Source organism: Adiantum capillus-veneris, chromosome 25 (genome assembly GCF_014529385.1).
Source record: "Adiantum capillus-veneris isolate H3 chromosome 25, ASM1452938v2, whole genome shotgun sequence".
NCBI classification, from domain to species: Eukaryota; Viridiplantae; Streptophyta; class Polypodiopsida; order Polypodiales; family Pteridaceae; genus Adiantum; species Adiantum capillus-veneris.
In genome coordinates, this window is record NC_140955.1 from 93,376,013 (window position 1) to 93,402,907 (window position 26,895).

The window sequence follows — 26,895 nt, forward strand, 5'->3', positions numbered from 1 at the left end:
AATCCTTAACTGAGATGTATCCCGCAACCCCACACATTTTTGCAGAATCTGTTGTAATGCTTTTTTGTTCGGTCCCATAGGTCATATCTGACCTCCGTGGACGATAATTCAATCTATCTATCTATGATCTCTCTCTCTCTCTCTCTCTCTCTCTCTCTCTCTCTCTCTTCAAGTTCAGTTTAGTTGTTCGCAGTTTTTGTTTGTGTGTTGCTATTGATTTTTGGCTTAGAGTGTTCAAGCATGTAACAATGGTTCAAAAGGTCAGAACATTTTCCTTACGGAGGATCCGATCCTTTCTGCAACACTCATGGGTTCTAGTAGTGAATCCGACAGAGATGATACCCCTTTGACTAATCGTTTGCGGGGAGATGAAGAAACTCCGAATCCGAGCGTGGGTATCAAAAGAAATTAATGGAGATTCCAATAGAAGCAAGGCTTCCTCCGATGATTTGGGAGAGCATGGCAAATTTTGGGCGGGGGATCTTGACAAGATAGACTACTGACGTGAACTGCAGGTTGACACGTGTGGAAAAATTGATCAAGTACTTCTAGAACCCGAAGTATTTGAAGCCTTGAAGAATTATTCCCTTGACGAGGTTCACTCACAATGGCAAGAGGCTGTCTATGCACCTCTTAAGTCAGCAATGCAGCAGAAAGCAAAGCCAAGTACAGAAAAGAAACTGTACTCGCAAGAAGAGTTTGACCAAGCTCTTGAAAAGGAGATAAATTAGCTGAGTGCGGTTAGTGGTAGCGGCCCATACACAAGGGAGAGGGCCCACCCAGCGGAGGCGGGAGTACCCGCCGGTGGAAATTGAACGGGGGGCGAGCGCTGAGAGAGAGAGAGAGAGAGAGAGAGAGAGAGAGAGAGAGAGAGAGAGAGAGAGAGAGAGAGAGAGAACGGTTGTGAGGGGTGGAGAGTAGAGTGTGTGTGTGCGTGCGTGTGCTAGAGAGAGAGAGAGAGCTTCACTTCTCCATAGCTTGCTTTGTTGTCTTCCTCGTAGCAACAGATTCTCCTTATCCTCTCAACCCACCTTAATCCAATCAAAAGCTAGTTTAAGGCTCATGTGGGCCTGTTCACGCACGATGGTCCAGACTCCAACCCAGGGCTTTGATATCAATGTTAGAATACCGAAACACCACTATGGGCTTACCTGCCTAGGAGGGATAGGTTGTCAGCTCTCCACCCAGCCATTGAGAGAATCAGGCTTGCCCCTCCGTCCTAGACCTTATATATGTGTGTAGCTTGCCGTCCACATTGGTCTGGCCGCCCCGGCACTGCGGCCGGGCGGTCTCACCCTTGAATCTCGCTCTCTAGGCTCTTTGGCCGGAGTGCAGTCAACCTTGTCACAGCTGCTACAGGCTATGTGACACCTTATATATGAAAGAGAGTAAATTGGTCAATCAAAGGCTTGCAGATGGGTATGTTGGAGGAGAGGCTTACATAGGTGGTTTCAGGGTCTGCCTTGTTGACTTTAATTGGGCATGGTGCTTGGTAGATATTCTACCAGCAGAGGTACACATCTGTAGGATTGGTTCTGGGAAGGAGTTCTTACCTTCCCTAGTTGGTCTGCAGGCTTGCACATAAGGAGCGTCCCTTAAAGCCCGCTTGATAGGAATCTGTATAATTTTTGGCCTTCCGTTTTTACTGGTTTTGTGTTCCTTCAAAGTTTCATTGCCACAGCTTATGAGGTTCGTTTCAAAGGATGTGTGCTGCCCATTCCCAACTTTTTACTTTTGTACGTAAGCTTTCATTATCCTCCGCGGTCCTACTCCTTACCGGAGTAATTGTTCTCTGTAATGCCATAGTATTTTGTGTCGGTTTGTTGTCACTCAATTGTGCACACGATTTGCAGCAAGAGCTCCATTTTGTGTTCAATCAATTTCTAAGCATAGAGTACTCAAGTGTCCTTTTCTGAGATATAAAAGTCGGAGCAAGAAGTGTTAAGAGCTTGAATTTTGTGGATGCTTTTGGTGATTGGGTGTACATTGATCTGAGGTGCAGACATGTCAGGGGAATCATCTCAACAAAAGTCCACTTCAAGGGGTATTAACGGTGAGCCGCAGGAATTAAAATGGCGAGGAAAAGATTCAGAGGTGGAACCTCATAAAGATCCTCTTGCGGCAGCTTTTAGCTCGCTTTTTGTAAATGTGGCTAATATTGTGCAGTCTCAACTTCAGGTTTGTATATGAAAGAACGCTTTTTGGCCTAAGGAATGTATTGTAGTCTTTTTGAAAGATGTCCTTTGCAATGCAGTGTGACACAGAGTCATTGGAGCTTCTTGAAAGGATGAACTTGCGAACAGCAGAGGAGTACAATGAATTTGGTGATTTTGCAGCTGGCCTTCGAGTTTTTGTGGAGCGCCTTAAGTTGAAAAATGATAGTTTCCAACAGTTTAATCAACAGATTGATGAGATTGAACACGAAGTTTCAGAGCTTGAGGGTGCTGTATCTTTTTTAAATAATCACACTAGTGCCATAGAATCCAAGCTTCGACGGGCTTATGCTGAAGGGCTGATAGACTAAGTGCATTCTCTTTCAGATCATTAGGATAGGCTTGAATGCACGTGAGTTTATTGACTCTATGTGTACATATACTAGTAGGCCTGTAGTGTTGTCTGAACCATGGAAACATTAAAGCAAGGGAAGCTGGATGGCTGTTAAATGCAGTTTCAGCATCATTTGTTTGTCATAAGTGGTGAGTGTCTCATCAATTTTTTACAAATAAGATCTCTCTCTTAACCCCCCCCCCCCCCCCTCCCAAATCCCCATTGATGTATCCATGTTACTGCCATTTGTATCACTTAGGCTCTATCCTAGTTACCCATTACCCTTGTTGGTAAGCAGTTTTACTTTAGGATCTAGGGTTTTTTCTTATTATGTTTTTCCCTCATATGGTTGTAACTTCTGGTCTCATCAGTAAGCAATGAGTCTCTCTCTCTCTCTCTCTCTCTCTCTCTCTCAGGAGTTGAGCTTTTTCATACTAGCAGGGTTTTTTTCAGAGGAAGCAGAGGGCTTGTTTGAAGCACACCCCCTACTTGCAGGCCACTTTCCCTCTATCTAAATGGATGAATCAACAGAGCACGGAGAAGGCGGCCTTTTCAAGACTCCACCAAAGGCAGAGAAAACTTTCCGATGATAGAGGCTGAGGGAAAGCTTACCATCCCCGCGGAGGGTAGTGAAGGTGTCCAAGACCAAAGATGAGCACATATATGAGAAGGTACAAATGATGATTAGAGCTGAGCTGAATTTTCTGAGAGCAACTTTGAAAGAGAAGTATCTGCTGCCATGCAAGCCTACAAAACTGAACTAAATAATACACCCAAAGAGGAAGTGCGAAATGCTATGAAAGCCGAGGTCATTGCTACCAAGACATTGTTACAAAAAAAGTTAGATGAGACAACTTTCACTTTTGAAGCATGGAAATCCAAAGTGGAAAAGTTGATGAGTAAAAAGGATGCTGTGATTGAAGGTCCAATGGTGAACTCGAAGACTATAAAAGCAAGTCGGAGAAGGATGGGGAAACCCAGCCCTCATTGACAGAGGAGCTGAGTAACAACAATGAGAACACTCTAGGAAGAGGAGCAGTGGAAAACGCGGGAAGCCTCGTCATGGGCGGATATCCTCTTCAAAATGCAAAAGAAGATTGATGAAGTGGAGAAGTGGATCAAGGTCGCACATAAAGGAAAAGATGGAATGTCTACTACCACACCCCCATCCACCACAATGATTAACTTGACCTTGGAGGAGGAGCAAAAGAGGAAGATGAGAGCTCTTCATATTTGTGTCACAGGTCTCAAGGACACCAACAATGTGGAAGAAGGTATTGAACTCCTGAAACAAATAAGCATTCTGAACCTATGCACACAGGGCTTGGAGATAGGAAAAAAAAGTGAATGATGGGAGAGCTAAAAAGGAGTTTATGAAGAAAAGACCAACACTCGAGTAGATTGGGATTTTCCAGGCTGATGATCTCACCCTAGCATAGATAACACACATGCAAGAGAAAATGCCGGAGATCAAAGCAACCAGAGAGAAAGGGAAATTGCTTTCTACTGAGGGAGGAGAGGTGTGATCTTGGAGAGATGCTCCACATGACTGTGCGAGACGCATGGGACCAGCCTAAAGTCAGCAGCCTTGAACTGTAATGGATCACCGAAGCTTGATGTAGGTGCCTTGAAGACAGCTTTGAACAAAGAGACGTCATCTTCTATTCAGAGACACCAGGCATTGGTTAGCACCCTACCGAAGGTGACAGGATACTGTTGGGAGTCTACTGGAGGTGAGATTAGGATGAGGATTTGGAGGTGTAGCAGTATTGTACAAGGAGGAGTTGCAGTCCTTCATTCATATTGTATGAAGGGATGAACAGGGTCAAGGTGGGAGCAGAGACGGATAGACTATTGTACATTGCAATATGTTATTTTGTTTCCAGCACATCTCCCTATACATCACCCAAGAAACAGTCACCTTCCATGATTCTTGATGAGGACATATGGAAGCTCTCTAGGGATATGGATATCATCCTACTGGGAGACTTTGCAACCTAGAGGCAATTTTCCTCTTTTGACACGATTGAGAAGAGGCTGATAGAGATAGATACTACAAAGCTTAGACTTAGTCGCAACTCACAAAACAAGGAGTACATAAAGTATGGGAGATATCTACTGGAGATGGGGAGAGCCATTCTAAATGGCTTGGGGAGATATATGACATCTAGCAGTTTTACTTGCTTTCCTCATAAACGAGGAGCTAGCACGATAGATTATGTGTTAAGCTCAAATAGGATTCACCCCATGTATTCACGATCTCACAATGGAGCCTTGTCCTATCCCTGATCCTAACCCTAGCCATCCTGCAGATTCGGGCCGAGGGGCCTAAACCCTAACAGAAGAAGCAGAAGAAGTTCTTACTAACTTATTGAAGTCAGTCGAGGGGCCTAAAAGACAAAAGGGCTTATGATTAATAATCCTAACTCAACCAACTCACTGTTAAGTATGGAGCTTGATTTACCCTTGTAATTTTTTGTGGTAAAAGTGCACATTTGTAAGGCCCCCATTATGAGGAGAAGCCATCGTGCGTGAAGGAAAATCACTCACCGGAAACCAAAATTTTCACGGACAAGAATCAGGGGCAACTTTAAAGGCCTCGGGGGCGGAGGCCTCCGAGATTTTTTTTTCGTCGGAATATTATGACCGGAAAGTGGTCGGAAAACAACCGGTCAGTTGGCCGGTGGTCGGAAGTCAATGGCCGGTGGCCGAATTCAAAAGCGGACTTGTCTTCTCAAGGGCGGCCACACATGGGCGGATTGTAGGGTCTCTCATAAGAGAGGGCAACCCTTTTGGCCTATAAAAGGAGGCCATTTCTACACACATTTCATAGTGTGAAGTCGATGCAACAAGGTGAGTGTGAGGTGGTGAGAGTGAAGCAAGGCGGGAGCTCCATTAAGGGTATAATCCCTTTGTAAACTACTTCTTGTTTTGAAGTACTAAAGCCATTGAGTGGTTGCTTTCCCGTGGACGTAGCCCACATTGGGTGAACCACGTATATCGTGTGTACTCTCTCTCTCTCTCTCTACTCTATAATCTCATGTATATAAATCTGTCTCTCTCCATTAAGTAATCTACTCAATTATCTATTTAGCTACGTCTTATTTCCTAACACTCACAGACTCCCGTCGAGGAGCCTAAAATCTTAAAAGATCAACGAGAATCCAAATCTACGCAAAGCTAATGGCATGGAAGATTGTAAGGGCATGCCCAAATTTCGCGTTGACAAATGTATGGAATTTCGGATATTACAATGGATGCTTTGTGGTGTCACTGAGCATTTGGATGTGTTGCTTTTCAATTGAGATGCTTTTGGATAAGCCAAGGGCCTTTAATTATGTTATGTGGGCTCTCTCTCTAGCATTATATTGCGTGGAGAAGCAAAGCAGAGTTCCCAGAGCTTGAGCAATATAAAGAAACACGGAAAGGGGCGCCAGGGTTTGGGGCCAATGCCGTCTGGGAGTGGAACTTTGCCACTCCATGTATCGTGTGGATTCTCTCTCTCTCTCTCTCTCTCTCTCTCTCTCTCTCTCTCTCTCTCTCTCTCTCTTCAATTGTTTTGAAGTGCTAAAAGTTTGTTCCAATCTGTTCTTTTCAATTGGTACATTTGGGTGTGATGGCTAACGTTGCTACGCGAGAATATTAAGAGCTCCGATATGGAATGCGAAAACTGATTGACCCTGAGATTTTTGACCTAACTTGATTAAGTTTTTACAGGTCTAGTTCCGGACTATTACTCTTCTTTCGAGAGGGGGATATGTCACAAACTGATGACGTGTCAACCACGAAAGGGGGTTAGGACCCCTTGATCCTAACCTTGGCCAACCTGGAGATCCTGACATGGTGGCCCAAACCCTAACAATAGAAGTAGAAGTTCTTACCAAATTACTAAAGGGCCTAAAAGACAAAAGGGTTTAGGATAATAATCCTAACCCATCCAAATGAACGAATTTTGGCCAAGGGGCCTAAAACCTTAGATCAACGAGAACCCAAATCTACCCAAAACTGATGATGTGGCAAATTGTACAAATATGCCCGGATTTTGCGATGGTAGCTCGACGAAATTCTGGATTTTGTGTTGGCTACTTTTTGGTGTCAGATTTTGGACACTGAGCTGTTGCTTTTGGATAGGCCAAGGGCCTTCAAATATGTTATATGGGCTCTCTCTTTGGCATTCTACCGCGTGGAGAAGAAGAGCAGAGTTTCAAGGACTTGTTGCATTATAAAGAAATATCGCAAGAGGCACGAGTGTGCCACTTTGTGTCTCGTGAGGATCCTCTCTCTCTCTTTCTGTTCAATTGTTTTGATGTGCTAAAAGTTTGTTTCAGTTTGTTCTTTTTAGTTGGCACGTGGTGCCGTCGTGCTACAGTGGTATGAAAGCTTTAGGCGTGTGCTTTTCTAAAAGCATACCAATCCATTCAAGAACAAACAAAGTAACATGGCACCAAAACTTTACAGTTCTTGTAGGAGTTTGATAACATCTATGCCCTGGGGAACTACACTTAAGAATTCAATATCTCTCGAGCCACTTTTTTCCTCAAAGACTAGCTATATCCAAGCCACACACTCCAAGGACTAGGCAAGCATTCAAGAAAATTATTTGCCCGAAGTTACATGACCTCTTTTGAAGTGCAGCTTTTTGCAAAGTGGGGTAACATGAAAATGCTTGCCACGGTTCTATGATAGCCTACAATAGGAAATTCCTCCACATCTATCTTCACGTGTCTCTTCAAGTTGATACCCTTGGAGGATGAGTGCGAACGCTATATCATTGGACTACCATCACACGGCTATAGAAATACTATTTGTCCAAGCAAGTTTTTGTTACGAAAGAGTTTATGGAATACGTTGCAATCGGCTACAAACTTATGAAAGGAACCAAATTATACCTTTGTGGCAAGATGGAAAGCCAATCGTCTTTCGAGTTCGATTGATCGAGATCTACCTAGAATACTTTTAAGTTTGCTTTGTCTTTAGATATTGTTGAACTTAGTTTGAAATGGAGTTTATCTTTTTGAACTTGAAATAGAGTTTATCTATTTAAATTGAAACTCGTTTGAAATGGAGTTTATCTGTTTTGAACTTGTCTTGGTGCCGATTGACTTTGCTTGATTCTGGTTTTAATGATTTTGGGAAAACCTTTGGATCACTCATGGTTGGGACCTTCGTCTGGGGGAGGAGTGTTCAAGAGAAAATTGTGATTGAAATTATGTGATCAACTCATGGCTTGAACATTGCTTTGGGAGGAGTATTGAAGAGAAGAACGTGATTAAAGATGTCTGAAAATCTCATGGGTCAAGCTTTTCCTAGGGGGAGGATTCATGTGAGTGTGGGGAGAGTATTCATGGGGGATGTGTGCCTTTAAAATTTTCATGATTTGGGACCTCTGTACTCAGAGGGAGTGTTCATCGGTGAGTTTATGTCTCTATGTCATGTAATTGCATCTGTAATCATATGTGTTGCATCGTGAATGATAACCTTAAAATTTTGGAATTGGGTGAGATTGCCTGCGTATGTAATATTAATGAATCGACACCCCTATAAAGATCATCACAGTCTGGGTGTGATGGCTAACATTGCTACGCCAAAATATCAAGAGCTTTGTTACGGAATGAGAAAATGGATCGACCCTCGGGACGACCCTTGGATTTTGAGCTAACTTGATCGAGTTTTTGTAAGTTTAATCCCGAACGATTACTTTTCTTTCAAGAGGGGGTTATGACACAAATTGTTGACATGTCAACCACTGAAGATGAAGGGGGTTAGGACTCTGTGATCCTAACACTATCGAATGTGACAATCCCGGCCGAGGGGTCTAAACCTTAACAAAAGAAGTTCGCCAAGGGCAACCAGAGGGATTTTCTAGTCTAGATGTGTGTGTGTGTGTGTAGATACCTAAGGAGTAAACTAAGGATTGTTCTTAAGGACCAATATGTATAAAAACATAAAAACACAATCCAACAAGGAGACTTTCTAAAGGATTAGAGGAGATAATAAGTCCAACTTACTGAAGCCGATCAAGAGGCCCTAGAAGAAAAAAGGGTCAGGATTAATAATCCTCACCCAACCAACTGATAGATTTTGGTCGAGGGGCCTGAAACCTTAAAAGACCGACTAAAACCCAAATCTACGCAAAGCTGATGACATGGTAGACTATACGGACATGCCCAAATTTCGCACTAACAGCTGTATGGAATTTTGGATTTTGGGTTGGTTACTTTTTTTCGTCAAATTTTGAACACTGAGCTTTTGGATGTGTTGCTTTTCATGTAAATGCTTTTGGATAGGCCAAGGGCCTTTAAATTTGTTAACTGGGCTCTCTCTCCGGCAGTCTATCGCATGGAGAAGTAGAGCAGAGTTCTCAAAGCTTGTATCTTGTTGAGAAATATAAAGAAATCCGGAAGGGATGCCAGGGTTTGGGTCTAGTGCCGTCTGAGAGTGGAACTCTACCGTCCTGTGTCATGTGGACTCTCTCTCTCTCTCTCTTTTCAATTGTTTTTGAAGTGCTAATTTTTTTTTCTAGTTTGTTCTTTTCAGTTGACACGTGGTGCCGTCCCGTTACAAGTCATATCATTTTCGATGGAGTTCCACTAATGGAGTAGCCATACTCAGGGATCTATAGACTTGCTCCCGAGATACAGTTTGTGTAGAGAGACGAGTAGAGTCTTCACATCTGAGACATAGAATTTTGAGTATGGATCCATGGAGGACTTTGGCAGAGCTAACTCAGATCTTCATTGAGGCTATGACGACATCTTTCCCCCATAGCCAGCCCACAATGTGACAACTTTGTGGGAGCATGCCCCAGAACAGTTGGTTTGATGAGGAATGCAAAGAGATGAGAGCTGAGTTGCGGAGAGAGGTTGCTACAAAGACGTAAGCATTCTTGGCCCTGCTTGAGAGAGACATGTACCAACTGTTCTTGAGTTAGGATTGAAGGGAGGCTTGGAGGATGCTTCAAGAGCGTTCCACACCTGTCGCTACTACCTCTCCGGAGACTTGGGGGGAGTATGCAACCTCACTATTTACCATGCCATATCAAGCCCTATGCCCGATCCGCCATAGCATTGCCCACCCACTTGTACTTTCTTTCCCATATACATGGTAAACAAAAGCCATTGACAAGTCGAGTACGAGGAGATCACATGACCATGATGGATTAGTAGCTGAGTACTTCATACATGCCAAAGACACGGTAGGGGATCTACTAGCTCTCATGTTTAATAGTGCTCTGTGAGGGGTTTCTGGACATTTCGAGTATGTCCACGATCGTGTCAATGTTCAAGTATGGTGATCCCAATTTACCAAATAACTATCACACTATTAATGTTGGTCACTCATTGACCAAACTTTGACCCTCTTTGATTATATATTGATTAGGAGGCATAGGAGCCGAGTCGGCAGGCACTTGGATATCATGATTCTTGTATGCTGATGATATTGTGCTTGTAGAAGACTCCTCATACGGTATGCAACAGCACCTCAAGGCCGTACACACTTTTGCGTAGGGAAGTGGTTTGTCAGTGAACCTCGGTAAAACTGAGGCCATGGCGTTCAACTGTCACAATCAGGTTCGCAAACGAATAATCAACAAGCTAAAAATGAATAATCTTTTGACTCAAAAGAGACGAGGGAGAAGATCGACATAGTATTTGGGACCAAAAGATGGGTATGTCTCCCCCCCCTTAAAGATAATCTTTATTAGGGAGATTCTTTTAACAAGCACAAGAACTGGAGTGACCCCTACGTTCTAAATCTTCCGACTCAATGGTCAATTCCTTCCCAAGCAGGAAATTCCCAAGAGACGAGCTCTCAATTTTTTTCCCTTATGTTCCCATAGCGTGAAGCTCTACCAATGGCACACATTTTTCTTACTCTTCACCCTTTCAAAGTATCCGCAATGCTTGGTGAAGGATTCATAAAGAGCGGGCGGCATTATGGAGAGCTTGAGGGAGAGCTTGAGAGTGATGGGGAGCTTGAGGGAGAGCTTGATGAATGGAGAGAGCTTGAGGGAGATAGGGGAGGTGGTAAGTTGATGAAGAAGAAGAAAGGGTGGGAAAGCATTATATAGATTTTATAGAGAGAGAGAGAGAGAGAGAGAGAGAGAGAGAGAGAGAGAGAGAGAGAGAGAGAGAGACTATGACTATTGCATCATGTCACGGTGACATGCCCCCCAAGCCTCCCAAATGCCCACTCTCCGAAGGCAGAAACGTTCAAAAATGCAATCATTGGCAGATGGTTAAACTGGCTAACGGCTCCAATTTTAGAAAAAAATAACCACACGAGTACGAGACGCAACACACGGAGCATACGGAATGTACTGTACGATATGGATGCTGTTGACAACGTACGAGGATAACCCTGATACAAAAGTAATTGCTTTCACCCTAGGCCGTCTAGACAATGCGTCTGTAGCCACATTCTTATGTCGAGCTATTGAAGGATCTGGATGTGAAACATGGACAAAAAGTTAGGCCATGTCATTTGCTTCTCAGATAATTTTCGTTGCGTAAGGAAATACTGCAAACTCTCATGGTCGGTTTTGATCACAAAATCCGCTGCTAGAAGGTAGTGCTTCCAGGTAGACAAGGCAAGAATCAGAGCCATAAGTTCCTTCGCGTAGATCAAGGCATGCAAGTCTACATCCTTAAGCCTTCTACTTTCATAAGCCAATGCATGGGCTTCTCGGTTAAGCATTGCGCCGGTGTAATCACCTGAAGCATCGCAGTGAACCTTGAATGGTTTCCTTAAGTCTAGCACTATCAAAATAGGTCCATGGCTTAATAGATACTATAGCCTATCAAAGGTACCTTGTTGTCTCAATCCCCATTTGAAAGGAATCTTGTTCCTTGTTAGGTCATGGAGTGGTCCTGCTACTTGAGCAAAGCCTCGGATAAACCTTCGATAATAGGAACACAATCCTAGAAAGCTACGTACATCTCATTCCTTTCGAATGTCCTTCTCAAAGTCTGGTGGAAGAAATTGTTCATAAAATTCAACTTTGAATTGAGCCCATGTTCTGGATTGTGGCTAACCAACAGCTGCTTGCTATCTCCTTGAGATGCATCCCAACATGATGCAACTTGGATTTTTCAGTAAAGTTCTCATTGGCAAAGCAACTTCAAACTGCTTGATGAAAGACAATGCCTTGGAAATGTCTCTATGTCTTGTGTAGCTGTCAAAATTCACATCCTTGTCACTGGATTTGTAAACCCTCATCTTGCAGTGTCACCTGCAGTTATCCTTCTTGACCTTTGGCTTTTCTAGGCTGGCACTTGGATATCACGATTGTTGTATGCTGATGATATTGTGCTTATAGTAGACTCCATAGAGGGTATGGCAGCAACATCTCAAGGACGTTCACACTTTTGCATAGGGCAGTGGTTTGTCAGTGAACTTTGATAAAACCAAGGCCATCGTGTTCAATTGTCACAAACAGTAGAGCACACAAATAATCAACAAGCTGAAAATGAATAATCTTTTGACTCAAGAGATGAGGGAGAAGATCGACATAGTATTTGGGACCAAAATATGGGTTGGTCCCCCCCTCCCTCCCCCTTGAAGAGAATCTTTATTTTACAAGCACAAGAACTGGAGTGACCCCTACGTTCTAAATCTTCCGACTCAATGGTCAATTCCTTCCCAAGCGGGAAATTCCCAAGAGACGAGCTCTCAATTTTGTTTCCATATGTTCCCATAGCGTGAAGCTCTACCAACGGCACACATTTTTCTTCCTCTTCACCCTTTTAAAGTATCGGTAATGCTTGGTGAAGGCTTCATAAAGAGAGGGTGTCATTATGGAGAGCTTGATGAATGATGGAGAGAGCTTGAGAGTGATGGAGAGATCTTGAGGGAGATAGGGGAGGTGGTAAGTTGATGGAGAAGAAGAAAGGATGGGCAAGAATTATATAGATTTTAGGGGGAGAGAGAGAGAGAGAGAGAGAGAGAGAGAGAGAGAGAGCATGTATGATGTGCCATGGCCCATGGATGATGGAGGGAGAGGTAGGTTAAAACTCAAAGGGAGATGTGGGAAAGAGAGAGAGAGAGAGAGAGAGAGAGAGAGACTATGACTATGGCATCATGTCACATGTGACATGCCCCAAGGATCCCAAATGCCCACTCTCCCAATGCGGAAACGTTCGGAAATGTAACTGTTGACTGCTGATCAAACTGGCTAATGGATCCAATTTTTGAAAAAAATAACGGCATGAGTACCGGACGCAACGCACGGAGCATACGGAACGTATCATACGATATGGATGCTATTGTATGACGTATGAGGATAACCCTGATACATAAGTAATCTCTTTCACCTTAGGCCGTCTAGAAAATACGTATGTAGCCACATTCTTACGTAGAGCTATGTGAAGGATTTGGAAGTGAAACATGGACAAAAAGTTAGGCCATATCATTTGCTTCTTAGATAATTTCCATTGTGTAAGGAAATACCGCAAACTCTTATGATTGGTTTTGATCACAAAATCCGCTCCTAGAAGGTAGTGCTTCCAGGTAGACAAGGAGAGAATTGCAGCCATAAGTTCCTTTGCGTAGATGAAGGCATGCAAGTCTACACCTTAAGCCTTCTACTTTAATAAGCCAATGCATGGGCTTCTTGGTTAAGCACTGCACCGAAGCAATCACCTGAAGCATCGCAATGAACCTTGAATGGTTTCGTTAAGTCTAGCACTATCAAAATAGGTCCATGGCTTAATAGATATTGTAGCCTATCAAAGGCACCTTGTTGTCTCAATCCCCATTTGAAAGGAATCTTGTTCCTTGTTAGGTCATGGAGTGGTCCTGCTACTTGAGGAAAGCCTCGGATAAACCTCCAATAATAGGAACATCCCAAAAAGCTACGTACATCTCATTCCTTCCGAATGTCCTTCTCAAAGTTTGGCAGAAGAAATTGTTCATAAAATTCAGCTTTGAATTGAGCCCACATTCTGGATTGTGTACCTTCCTGAATCTTGGCTAACCGACAGTTGCTCGCTTTCTCCTTGAGATTCATCCCAACATGATGCAACTTGGATTTTTCAGTGAAGTTCTTGTTGGCAAAGCAACTTCAAACTGCCTGATGAAAGACAATGCCTTAGAGATATCTCTCCGTCTTATGTAGCTGTCAAAATTCACATCCTTGTCACTGGATTTGAAAACCCACGTCTTGCGATTTCATCTGCAGTTATCCTTCTTGAACTTGGGCTTTTCTTTAGTATTATGTAGGGAAGTAGTAGGACTTTTCTTCTTTGGAGAAGATTTAGATATTGTATGAGAAGGAGATGTAGTAGTACAATGAGGAGAGTATGATGGAGAAGAGATAGAGACATCCTTGCTTTCATTAAGCATAGAAAATTCTTTTTCTTGGCCCTTGCTCTTGGAAGGCCGTTTCTCCTAATCCAAGGATCGCTTGTGCACTTCGACATTTCTTTCCGCATCATCCTTCTTCGAGTTGCTACCACCGATGGTATTTTCGTGACACCCATCGCATTTGTTCCTTGCGGCTTCTTGATTTTGACCTTTTGGGTAGCTGACAACGAAATAAACTATGGCAATTCCGCGAGTTGAACTCGTACTCGCACTGAAGGTCGTGTTCAGCGGTAGGCTTCCGTGGCTCGTCATGGTTCTTCTCGTTCCTTCCCGAAATCGTCCTCCTTTGCAGAGAAAGTGAGGAATTTGAGCTTTGATAGCACTGTCACAAGCGAGAGCGCACACGAGCCATCAACAAGCTGAAAATAAATAATCTTTGACTCAAAAGAGATGAGGGAGAAGACCGACATAGTATTTGGGACCAGAAGATGGGCTGTCCTCCCCCTTAAAGAGAATCTTTGTTAGGGAGAATCTTTTTACAAACACAAGAATTGGAGTGACCCCTCCATTCTAAATCTTTTGACTCGATGATCAATTCCTTCCCAAGAGGAAAATTCCCGAGAGACGAGCTCTAAATTCTGTTTTCGTTTGTTCCCAAAGCGTGAAGCTCTACAGACCGTTCTCAATTTCGTTTCTAGAATCTTTGAGCATAGACCGAGGCCTTCTTTGTGATGGAGTACTGAAACAAACGCATGGAGTGGATCTCTCGGCTACACAGACATCCTAGAGATGCGTCGGACAAACCACCGGACCATAGCCACCATTCGGAAGCTCCCCCGTGTTGGGGCCTGTGTCCAAGAAGGTAAGCGTACACCTGTAAGACCGAGCATCCCATACCACCCGGCCTCCCCTCCTGGAGGTGACCTCGCGCACTCCTAGCCTCATGGACTAACCATTGGCACTCTGCAAGTGGGCGTCGATAATTGCAATGCGTCGATAATTGCAATGAGGCCTTGGCCTTCCTTTTATTATAATGACCGGCCACACTGGTGGAGTTCGCACTACGTCCGCTCGGACACTAGACGCCCATCTCGACGGCGTTTAGGCTAGATCCTCTCTCCTATAAGCAAGACATAACATACTTCCCCCCTTAAGAACCATTGATGTCCTCATCAATGAAGTGGGGATACTGAGCTTTCAAAGCTCCAACTGATTCCCAAGTGGCGAACCTTTCAGATTGACCCTTCCATTTAATTAAGTTCTCGTCATAACCTTTTTGGCGCAAATGATGGGTATGATGATTTAAAACTACCTCTGGTTCTTGAGGAATATCCTTAGTTTGCATATCTTGCCATACATTTTCCTCGCTAGGCACAACAACGTTGGTCTTGCCTAGTTTTTCTTTAAGGCGGCTAACATGAAATATTGGATGTACACTAACATTCAAGAAAGAGCCAATTTGTAGGCAACTTGACCGATTTTTTTTGTGATTAAGAATGGACCACAATATCTAGTCGAAGCTTATAATACCTTCCCGTTCGCATAGTCTTGGAATCCTTGGGTATCCTCAGATAAACCCATTTTTCCACATCTAGAGTCCTTGGAGATCTCTTATGATTAGCATGAGTGGTGACTCGATCACGAGCCGTTCTTATACTATCCTTAGCCAATTCAAGAATTTCTTGCATGTCATACAAGAAACCACAAGCTTGACGTTCCTTGACTTTCTCCAAGCCAATAGCAATCAGGGATTTAGGATTGAATCCATACATCAACATGAATGGACTAAATCCAGTAGCAGAATGCTTGCTGCTACTGTAGGCAAACTCTAATTGTGGAAGATACCTTTCCCAATCAAATCACTGGTGAGAGACGTAAGCCCTCAACATGTCCTCTAATGTCTGATTTGTCTGTCGAGACTCAGGATGGTCAGAAGACAACATACTCAACTTCGTTTGAAGACGAGTTAACACATCTCGCCAAAATTCCCCAGTGAACTTGGTATCTCAATCACTGACGATAACCTCTAGCAGACCATATAGCTTGTAAAGCTGGTTAACAAACAAGACCGCCAACTCATGGCTTTTTACTGTCGACTTTGTTGGTATAAACTTTTCCATTTGTGAGTATATCGACCACAATCCAAATGGCGTCATTGCCTCGACTAGTATTTGGCAAACCAACGAAGAAGTCCTTGGAAATACTTTGCCACTTGCAATCTGGGATTTCCAGTGGATGTAGCAGTCCATCTTTCCTAAGGCGCTCTGCCTCATTGACCTGACACTGAGCGCATCTCTTCACATAGCTCTCTATGTAAGAGCGCATTCTTGGCCAATAGAAATATTGCTTGACCAAAGCCAAAGTTCTCTCGATGCCAAGGTGCCCAATGCTAGGAACATCATGACATTCGAACAAAATCCTTCGTCGAACCTCATCGATTTTTGACACACAGACTTTTTCATATCTGAACATTAGTCCACCTCCAATGGAATATTGCCGCTATCTCGTCTCTCCGGCACGATTCACTTGGGTCTCCGGACCACCCAAGCCTGTACACGAGTCATGCCTTGCTTCGACCTCGTTCTACATCTTGCAAAAATGGCTATCAACATGACATATCCCTCGGAGAGAGAGATAGAAATCCGTTGAGGTTTCAGCCATAGAGAAGAAAAATGCACATAGTATCAAGGTACATGTTTACATAGCAAGAGTCCACCATACAGGTTAATTATTCAAGGTGAGTGCTTCACAAAACAATATACCCATCAGATCATACTATGGAGACCAAAGCAGGAGTGAAGTGTGTGTGAATTTAGAAGACGCATCCAAGGCAAAGTAAAGTGACCAAGTGTGTGTGTGTGTTTTGGGGGGGGGGGGGGGGGGGGGGGGGGGGGGGGGGAGGGGGGCTTTACCACAGTTTTGTTACCATGGCACCGCATGATTGCTACCTGGATATGAGGGGATTATATATGCATTGGTGACCAATGTAGAAAAACTCTAAGAGAAATGTCCAAATGTCTACATTGGTAGGCAGCTGCCTGCTAAGCCACTCCATTTTAAGTATATAGTGTGGCCGGCGGCCTTCGGCTGCCTCTCTCTTTTTCTCTCTCCCCCCCTGCGTGCGCACTGTCCTCACTGTAGCCGGATAAAGGAAATTGCAACACGTGGCACTGGAAAACCAGTCTCCTTAATATATAGTATAGATGATAATTCTCCCTATGCCTTATAGTTCAATGTCCAAGGTGTCTAGCATAGGCTTGTTGGTGTCCCACATCATGTAGACTCTATCCTTATTAGGTCAGCTAATGGTAGAGATAAACAACAGTTTGCCTAGTGAGGAAGACAACTCTCCAATGTAGGGCCACAAAAAGGCTAGTAACTCGCCAAAGCTAACCCAAACGAGGAAAGTCATCATAAGTTCCTCTTTAATAATCTTGGCAAGTTGCCATGGTATCCATGTACCACTAGCCCACGTAATATGATGGTAGATGTACAAAGAATCTCCATTTGGTCTTCAACCTTGAAGAACAATACCTCGAAGACTCTAGATCCATTGTAAAATATCGTATCCACTATTGTACACTTAAACCCAAAATTTGGAGACCCCATTATATCCCCATTGGGGGGGAGATTACCAATGAATTGCTTTGTCCTTGAAGAGTTGGAGTTGATTCCAAACTAAGGATATTGGTATTTCAACATGGAGAGAGCGGGTGTGTTCTCAGCCGAGAGTATTTGCATGGGTTGGGTCCAACCTACATAAACAAGCATACATGCACATGTACATAGTAGGAGAAAGTGAAGGACACTTCATTACACCATAGCTATGAGCATAATAGTATCATATTTGAAGCCAATGGTTTGCATGTGTTGATGTTGCAATAAAAGAATATCACTCCCTCCATACTCATTTGTAAAACTAAACATTCCCAGATTGTTTCTGATAATGAAATAGGGCACATCTTTCTATGTTACTCTTTGTATTATGTTTTATCTACTTCTATTTCAAGTTCAAGATTTGGTGATGAAATGTCTCGTGTAATACTTAAAACAAGGATAACAATCAAATAGTAGTGTTGTGTGTGAACATAGTAATGATCGCCAAGGCACCTTTTTCCCTTCTTTTGAAGGTTGGTTATACACCCAACATTTTAGGGAAAGCATTATCTTTGTACTGGCACATTGAGTAATACTACTCCCTGTATTGTGTGCTCTTGAGCTTCTCCTTCATCTTGTCCATCTTCATGTGCATTCTTGCAACCATATTTCCAACTCTGAGTGGGCCAAGAAAGCCAAAGAGATTTTTGGTTCACAACACCTTTGTGTGGATTGACTAAAGAGATGCCAACCCAATACATTTTGTGGGTGACAAGAAAATAGGGATGCCTCCTTCCTAGCCATGCCATTGTAGTTGGTCATGGAAAAAATGAGCAAGGCTCTGCTTGCATGCCCGTTCAATCATTAGGATGAAACGTAAACCCGATTCTTCCACTATCTACTCGATGATTAAATTTCAGTTATCTATTACTATTGCCGTTAATGTGACCTGGGGTTTGTTTTTTTTGACATATCCCGTCTCAATGGTTTTGAATAAGGAAAATTTTTGATATGTTTTTTTCTCTCTCTCAAAGCATGCTGATTGATTACGAGTATTACCTAGCTATTACTTCCCATGATGTTGTTTATAATAGTTACACTCTAATTACAAGCTAATTCTAGTTACTTTAATTTGTCAGGTCTCCTTGGTTCATTTACTTCCTTGGATGCTTTGAGAAACTCTTGATATGATACTTCTCTCACAATGATAATGATTGTTTGTTGGGTTGGGCTGTGTCACATACTTACTACCACACATGGCTCAACCATGTTGCATACTTTGGTAGCGAATTTTCATAACCCTAACTAGGGCCGAGCTTACTTTGGCCTCAAATTGCTGCTCCTAGTAGATAATAAAATTGATATTAGTTTTAAGTTATGACTCATGTTGGCTAAGAACATGCTAGCTCCTTAGCTCCTGATGCTTTCATCGATCGGTTGTTTATAGGAATTTTGGTCCTTTATTTTTGAAACTAATGGAGCAATATGACCTAGCAGTACTTGGGCATCTGCTTGCTCGAAATGCCTAGCTAATATAGTACTATTTAAGCTTTCCTACTTTATACTATACCTTATGGTATATATAATTTAGGTTTTATTTAATCATCTACTCTCTCATGATCTCAGTTAAGTTATGATACCTGGCTACTGATAATTTTTTCATACTAATGACTTGTTTGCTAAAACCACTATAAGCCTATTTATTTAGTACAAAAACTATTTTAGATTGTAAGCGGTTCTAGCAAAAAAATGCTACTCAGAGTTAATTCCACTTGTTAGCTCGGAGTACTTGGCTGATTCTAGGTAGCTAGGTTTTTCTACTTGGGTAATGTCTTGATGATTAGACATGTTAAGCTGATCACTTTAGCCCTTTTAGGTTGGAAAGGGGGTGTTTTCATCACAAATCTAGCTTACCATTGGCGCATACTTTAACAAATGTTGGTTATCTTATGCATGGTTGATATTACCTTTTACGAACTAGTGTGCTAATGATTATTTAACTAGGAAGCATCAGCCTTCTCATACCAAGCACGAGAAGATTGCTTCAACCCATACAAAGAATTGATACATTTGCACAATTTATCCTCTTGTTCTTTCTTGACAAAACCGCGAGGCTGCATTACATAAACTTCCTCAAATATGTCACCATTCAAGAAAGAAATAACAATGTACGATTGCCTCATCCCAACCAAAATGAGCTGCCAATGCACATAGAAAATGCACAGTAGTCATACGACAAGTGGGAGAAAAAATATCTTCATAATTTATGCCTTTTTGTTGTGCATAACCCTTTGCAACAAGTCAAGCCTTGTAGCAATCAATCTCACCATCTGGCTTGCGTTTCGACTTGTAAACCCACTTTGTACCAATGGTCTTTTTTCCAGGAGGCAAATCACATAAAGTCCATGTGTCATTTTCTATAAGTGCATCATATTTTAATTGCATGGCAACCATCCAATTTTTTGAATTCTGTACTTCATCAAAAGATAGAGGTTCCTCAACGTCATGTAAGCTAGACACAACCAAAGCATAACAATCTGATGCATAAGATGCATGGTGAGAGCCTGAACAAGTGCAACTAGACAAAGGTGCATCCAATTCACTGTCATGCAATGTATGCACCAACCATTTTGGCATACCTCTAGCCTGCTCATTTTCAACCCTTTCCTCATCAAATACATCTCCATCATCAATAGGTTGATCTGTAACATTTTCATTTCCCCCATAGGTTGTACATTTGCCTCATTGGAATTCACAGTTGAACTTCCACCATTGAAAAGAGGCAACAAAGTGTCATAAATGTCCCGTGAGCTTACATTACCATCTTTAGTAAATGACAGCAAGGGCTGAATAGAATCTTCCACAAACACAACATCTCGTGAAACTAGAATACGCTTTGTTTGTGGATAATACAACCTGTAACCTTTGCTTTCAACACTATAACCAACAAAAATACATTTGACAGCCTTATCATCCAATTTTTTGCACTGCATTTGGCACCAAAACATTTGCCAAACATCCAAAAACACGCATGTGCTCAATAGAAGGCTTTCTATCATGCCATGCTTCATATGGAGTCATAGACTACAAACATTTCGTAGGACACTTATTAAGTACATAAGTGGCACACATGATGTCCTCAAGCCAAAATGAATGCTGCAAAGCTTGACTTTTGACTGTACATCGTGAAATTTTTGTAAGTAACCTTTTTTTACTCTCAGCAACACCATTTTACTGAGGCGTATAAGGCATTGTACATTGGTGTTTTATCCCGTGACTATCGAGAGATGCATTAAATTCATGAGACATATATCCCCCCCCCTCGATCGGAATGGAGGGTGTGATAGTACATTTCGAGACATTTTCAACCATAGCGAGAAATTGTTTGAAGGACATAAATACTTTGGACTTCACTATAAGCGGATATATACCCATGCATGCCTGGAGTAATCATTAATAAAAGTCACAAAGCAAAGGTAATTCCCCAAGGACGGAGTTAGCATGGGCCCACAAACATCACTATTGTTAACCACCGACGTCCACTTCTAGTAGTCATGGGCTGGGCTTGTTGGTCCAATAGGAAAAGGGTAAGAGTGATCGCCGATGAGAGGTGCACTCTAACTGGAACATTCAAGGGTTAGTTGGCTAAGCATGGGTGCCCAAGTGTGAATGGGTGAGCTCATATAAAAGTCACCCAAACCTAAAAATCACTCATTCTCTCATTTGTGCAAATGAAGAGTGCTCTTGCTCCATCTCCATCTTCTTCTTCATCTCCTTGCTTGTGTGTGTATGCGCGCATGCGTGTGCGCGTGCGTGCGTGCGCGCATGTGTGTGTGTGTGTGTGTGTGTGTGTGTGTGTGTGTGTGTGTGTGTGTGTGTGTGTGTGTGTGTGTGTGAGAGAGAGAGAGAGAGAGAGAGAGCATTGTGACGACACGACGACGGCGAGGCGATTGAGCGCGACACGATGGTAGCTCCTTCTTCTTCGCGGCGAGGAATCCTCCATGAAGGTGAGCGTAGGGCGGTGAGTGACACACCCTTGCTCTCTTGAGCTTGCTAGATTAGTATTGTTGTGTGGTTGCAGCCATTTGTGGCTCGCACACAGTGTACGGCAAGTCCCTTGCTTTGACATGTGCAACAAACGTGTACATATTTGGCACCGTTGTCGGAGAAATGCCCCGCATTAAGCTCGAATAGCACTCTATGTTGCTTTGTGGTGCATTATGAAATGTAGGAAAGGTAGAGAAAGAAGGTGTGTGGCTTGTTGAGAAGGATTTGTGACCTTTGTTTTTGCTGCAGTGTACTGTTTTCTGTTAATAAAGTGTTAGTTTTTTGCTATAAGGTACCGTTTTCTGTTGGTAAGGTGTTAGCTTTAAGGTATTAGATCTATCATGTTAGATCTGTAAGATACAATAAGTAGAAATATTAGTTAATTAGATGTTGTAGTACTGTGTTAGTGTGTAACAGTGCTCTGTTAGTTGCAAGTAGGTAGGTTAGGTGTGTGTGTGCTCGCACGCGCTCAGCGCGGCCGTGGTGACCTTATCCAAAAAAAATAAAAAATTTAAAGGTAGGATCGGGATCGAGAATATTTCCCAAGCCCAAGCCCAAGCCCACGCTCAGGCTCAGGCCTCAGTCACCCTTTATAATTACTTATGTTAGCCTCATGCTTAAGTAAAAATAAAAAATCAACTCTTTTGAGGACCAACGGAGTCCATGATAGACTTTATTTGTCGCTTGAAGCATTTGAATTCTTGTTGTAATCAAAATGAGTGCTCAATAACAATCAATTGCTCGATAAATTCATTAGGGGATTACGACATGAGGATATCTACAATGGCCTAGTCATTAGAGGTATCACCACTTGGGAAGCAGTTACCACCAATGCGATCCGATTGGAGGATAATTTAATGATTTAAGGAGAAAGAGTGTCTGTTGAGCCTAAATCTATTAGCTCGCAAGCATCGGGCATCAACCAATGACCTTAAAGCCTATTGCTAAGGAGCCAAAGATATCTGAGATGACCTTAGTAGATCTCACCAAGGACATTCAAGAGAATCTAACAGAAAATCGTGCTCCACAAAACAATCATATGTATCCAAGAAGGGAGCAACAATGGTGCTCAGTATGCTATGGTCCACATAGTACCAGTGAATGCCCTATTTTTAGAGTAGAATTCAATGGAAATTGCAATGCCTGTGGGGAGGTATGGTCATCAAGCTAAGGATTGCATAGTATTTAAGCGCACAATGGCCAATAGACCAACCTTGGAATGGACAAACACAACTCGAGTGCCTGCATTGATGTTGGTCCCACCTCTTGAACAAACATCACAACACATGGACCCCAGGGCCCAAAATGTTGTTCAAACAACACCCTTGCCACCTCTAGTGCTAGGATCGCAACCACCATATCCGAGAATCACTTCTGTGAATCAAGTGGGTTGTGAGTCATCTATTGCTTGTTTGGAAGGCTGTGAGGAAGATATAGACCCTAATATTGCCTATGGAATTGATGCGCTTGAAGAAAGTCCACAATAATACATGGAGGACTATTGGGAACAAGTCAAACCTTTCTATCAAGTAGCTACTCTTGCTGCAAGAGGCCAAAATATCAATTACACTTCCAAGAGACCACCTCTTCAATGAAACGAGTGTGGAGCTCCACATCGTGTGGCCGAGTGTCTTATTACGCTACAAAAGAACGCCACACTAATGCAAACCAATCAAGCGAGCACGTCTACAATGCCGATACTCATGTGTAACCGATGTGGCATAGATCATTTGATTTCCCAATGTCTGAATAATCCAAATGCACCGAAGATCACACCATTAAACTTGATTGAGGCTACCGAGGAGCCATCACAAAGTAGACCTGTGATACCAGTAAAGGTACTCACACGATCGATGCTCCAAAAATAAAATTATATTCTTGAATAAAGAGACATGGCATCAATTGCCCAATCTTAGAAGAAGAAGAAAACACGAAGGAAGAGATTGCAAAAAGTAGCGAAGTTAGACCCCAGTTCAAAGTCCAACATAGGGACTTGTGACGACCCGTATGAACAACGTTGAAGAGGATTCTGATTCAGGTGAAACCATGGAGACCAAAACAACCACAAGGAAAGAAACCAACAAGGAAGATCCTCATAAGCCACAATGGCCAGGATCCAAGAAGAAGATATGAACTTATCCAAACCCTACAGAGGATATCGAGCGAGTCAAGCAATTAAGGAGTTTGGTAATATATACCCAAAGGAATCTAGAACCAACACCTATGCAAATCCAAATTACAGACACATTGTTCCCTATGCAACAACAACCTTACAAAGTCCGTACACCCCTAGCCATACCTAGTGCCATCCAAGAAGAAAGCGACTTAAAGTCATGGGAAAGTGGGCGTACTCACTTCTTATTGGAAAGAATGTTTACAGAGGGACTACCTGACCCTATTGAAGAAATGGAGATCCCATCTTCCCCACGCTAAGGGATCGAAGCCCAAAAGATACCATTCAACATTGCCAAATTGATGGATTTCATGGCTTCAAAAGTTAGAACCACCATCATGTCCAAACTATATGGAGACTCTTAGCTCTTCGAGCTTTCCTCAATGGAGAATTGAAAGTTGGGCTACCACAATTTGCACAGATGGATGGAGCGAGGGAGATGCCAATAGAGAAGGAACACTTAGATTCACAACCCAACCTAGATGAGAACCTTGTTGTAGAAATACATGTTAACAAGTTGGGACAATAGTTTGAGGGCGATGAATCCAATGCAACCATACCAACCACTACCAAGGGATTAACTGTGAAGGGAATCCTTGATGGTGGCCCTGGGGTTAGCATTGTGACTAAAAATTGCTGGGATATTATGGAAAGACCTCACCTTGGGACCACAACCATAGTAGTAAAGATGGCCAATGGGTCTATTGTTAAACCTATTGGGATGCTAGAAAATCTCAAGATTAAGGTCTTTGGACATAAAATAAGAAATACCTTCATTGTTATGGATTTCTCCAAGCACACTATGACATCTGAGATGATCTTAGGACGTCCTTTCATGTGGGAAGCAAAAATGGTGCATGACTGGTCTGAAAACCATGTCTACTTGCAGTTCCAAGATTCTGTCAATCGCGTGGATCTTGTAACTGGTCGAGCACATCCTCTAGGAAACAGGTTTATAATTGATCATAGATTTGACACCACAGTTCACTCGGCCCCATTACAGTATTGTTACACATGTAAAATGGACACTGATGTTGGGGAAGATTCTCCTTATATGGATGATGACTGAGTCGGACAATGTGGATTGGGTCCAATTAGCAGCAACCATAGACACTTGGGGAAATAGGGGACCGACCTGGATAACACCTGAGGGGTATGAAATGCCACCATTCGTACCCTTAAACATGCTAGAAGCAATGCATATAGCTTCTGGTGACCTATAGGATGAAGGTTTGACTAGCATTGGAATTAGTAGCGTCTCACAAGACTATAGCCCACATGATTTGGAGTCAGAATCATCAATTGAAATTGACTCGGAGGACAAATAATCTGAGTTAAATCTGAGCGCAAATGTGGGGACAAACCATTCACAGTTGAGTGGTACCCTAGATGACAATCTATCTAAGGGAGTAGAAAGCACAAGTAGCGATTCATCTAGTGACTCTTCACTAGAGATCGATCGTAATAAAAAATTAGACAAGAAGAGTAAGAGATATAGAGGTGATGATATTGAGCAAATGTGCATGCTCGAATAAACAAAAAGAAAGCAGCCAAAGAACAAGCAGAGATTAAAAAGATCCAAGCAAGGGTTGAGGCTTGAGAAAGACAACAACGTCTTAGACGCCAACGAGAGGCTAATCTGGGAAGCACGAAAGCGTTTTCTAAAGACACTGATGATGATTCATTAGAATATGAGCCACCTCTATGATATTCAATTGAATTAAATAGACTCTATGGGAGAGTACTATATAACAAATTTTGGATACAGGAGCTCAACATAATTAGTTATCATATGGAATTTGGTGTCAGCTAGGAAAACCACCCCTATCAACAAGCACCATCCAAGTCAACGGTGTCAATAAGAATAAGACCACTGTTTTTGGAATCCTACACACTCCTGACAATGGAACTGTGGTTCAAAGCTTTTTGGCCATGCATGTTGGTACTATGGAGGGTAATATAAACCTGGGGTGCAAATGGATGTCTGCAGTCAAATGTAATATCGATTGGGAGTATCACGACGCAAAAACCAACTCATGGCCCTACGGCTCAAGAAATAACACATGAAATCTGCCCTCTTCATAACACAAAAAACAACAAAATATTGCCAATCCAAAAAGTCACAACATCCTTGCCAGTAGCACAACCCTCTAAAGCTTCAACTTCCATGGTTACAATAGACAATGCTACATCAAAGGCTCCACTTGATCTAACCAAGGGTATATATCAATGGGTCCCCAAGGTATCGTTATTGAACCCCCCTATGGTTCAAGTTAATTCAAAAAGGAAACCTCGAAGGAAGGCGTCCACTCAGGTTAAGAAGGTGAAAACCAAATCATGGTGGATTCCCAAGAAGCCCAAGGCTACTATGATGGAAATGATTGAATTTGAACACCTAAACGTAAATCATATTCTTCCCTATCCACTACAAAGCCATGTGAGTCAAACCTTGTAATTACAAAGCCGGTGGAAGACCGTGGGAACGAAAAGATCACAGAATGCTACATACCTACTTTAGAGCTAGTTTGGATTCCAAGGCAAAACCAATCTATTTGGCTTAGCTCATGAAAGGGGGAGTTCCATGAAGATTCTAGCTCCTCATGTAATGCATCCATAGAGGTAAAAGCTTCTACACAACCTCCACCTACCATAGGCAACCTCCATGAAGCTACAAAAGATTCGACACCTCCCATTGTTCAATTATTACCTGATGCACTACTTCAAGTTCGTTCATGGGAGAGTACCTTACCACCCTTGCAACTCGATGAGGCACCCAAGGTAATAGAGAACTATTGGCTAAAATCCTCACCTATTACCAATTGGAATAACTGGTTCCAAAAGGTGATGACATCCTTTTAAAGCATGATCTACCCAAGGACGGGGGGAGTCTTGATGGATTGTATCTATATAGATATATAGTAACTAAAAACCCTAGTTTAAAAAATTAAAAAAAAAAGTAAAAGAGCAAAGGAGTTAGCAAACAAGTGGGCACAATACTAGTCGAAATCATTGACCCAGACCTACACATGTCACATCCGATACACTAAAACAGAAACCTATGCCATCAAACACCTTGATCCTCATCACTTGAGTGATGGAGGGTAGGTAGGATTAGTACGATAGGAGTGTTTTTGTTTTAGAGTTTAGTGATTAGCAATGTTCTTTTTCACAACTGATGTGCCTCTAGAAGGTGGATGTTTGGCGGTGACTATTGTGCAGTTTGTGAC

The 26,895-nt window shown here is 42.5% G+C and overlaps 1 protein-coding gene across 6 annotated transcripts in view; it reads left to right on the top strand.

The window, feature by feature from the left end:
• BLOS2 (biogenesis of lysosome organelles complex 1 subunit-like protein) overlaps positions 1-2,693 on the top strand; it is a 76,046-nt gene extending 73,353 nt beyond the window's left edge. For all 6 annotated transcript variants that reach the window (XM_086500512.1, XM_086500511.1, XM_086500515.1 and 3 more), the window contains 2 exons: positions 2,003-2,178; positions 2,255-2,693. In XM_086500512.1, coding sequence (XP_086356638.1) covers positions 2,003-2,178; positions 2,255-2,524 — 446 coding nt within the window. In that variant the 3' untranslated portion in view covers positions 2,525-2,693. The remainder of the gene's footprint in view (positions 1-2,002; positions 2,179-2,254) is intronic.
• Positions 2,694-26,895: the final 24,202 nt, after the last annotated feature.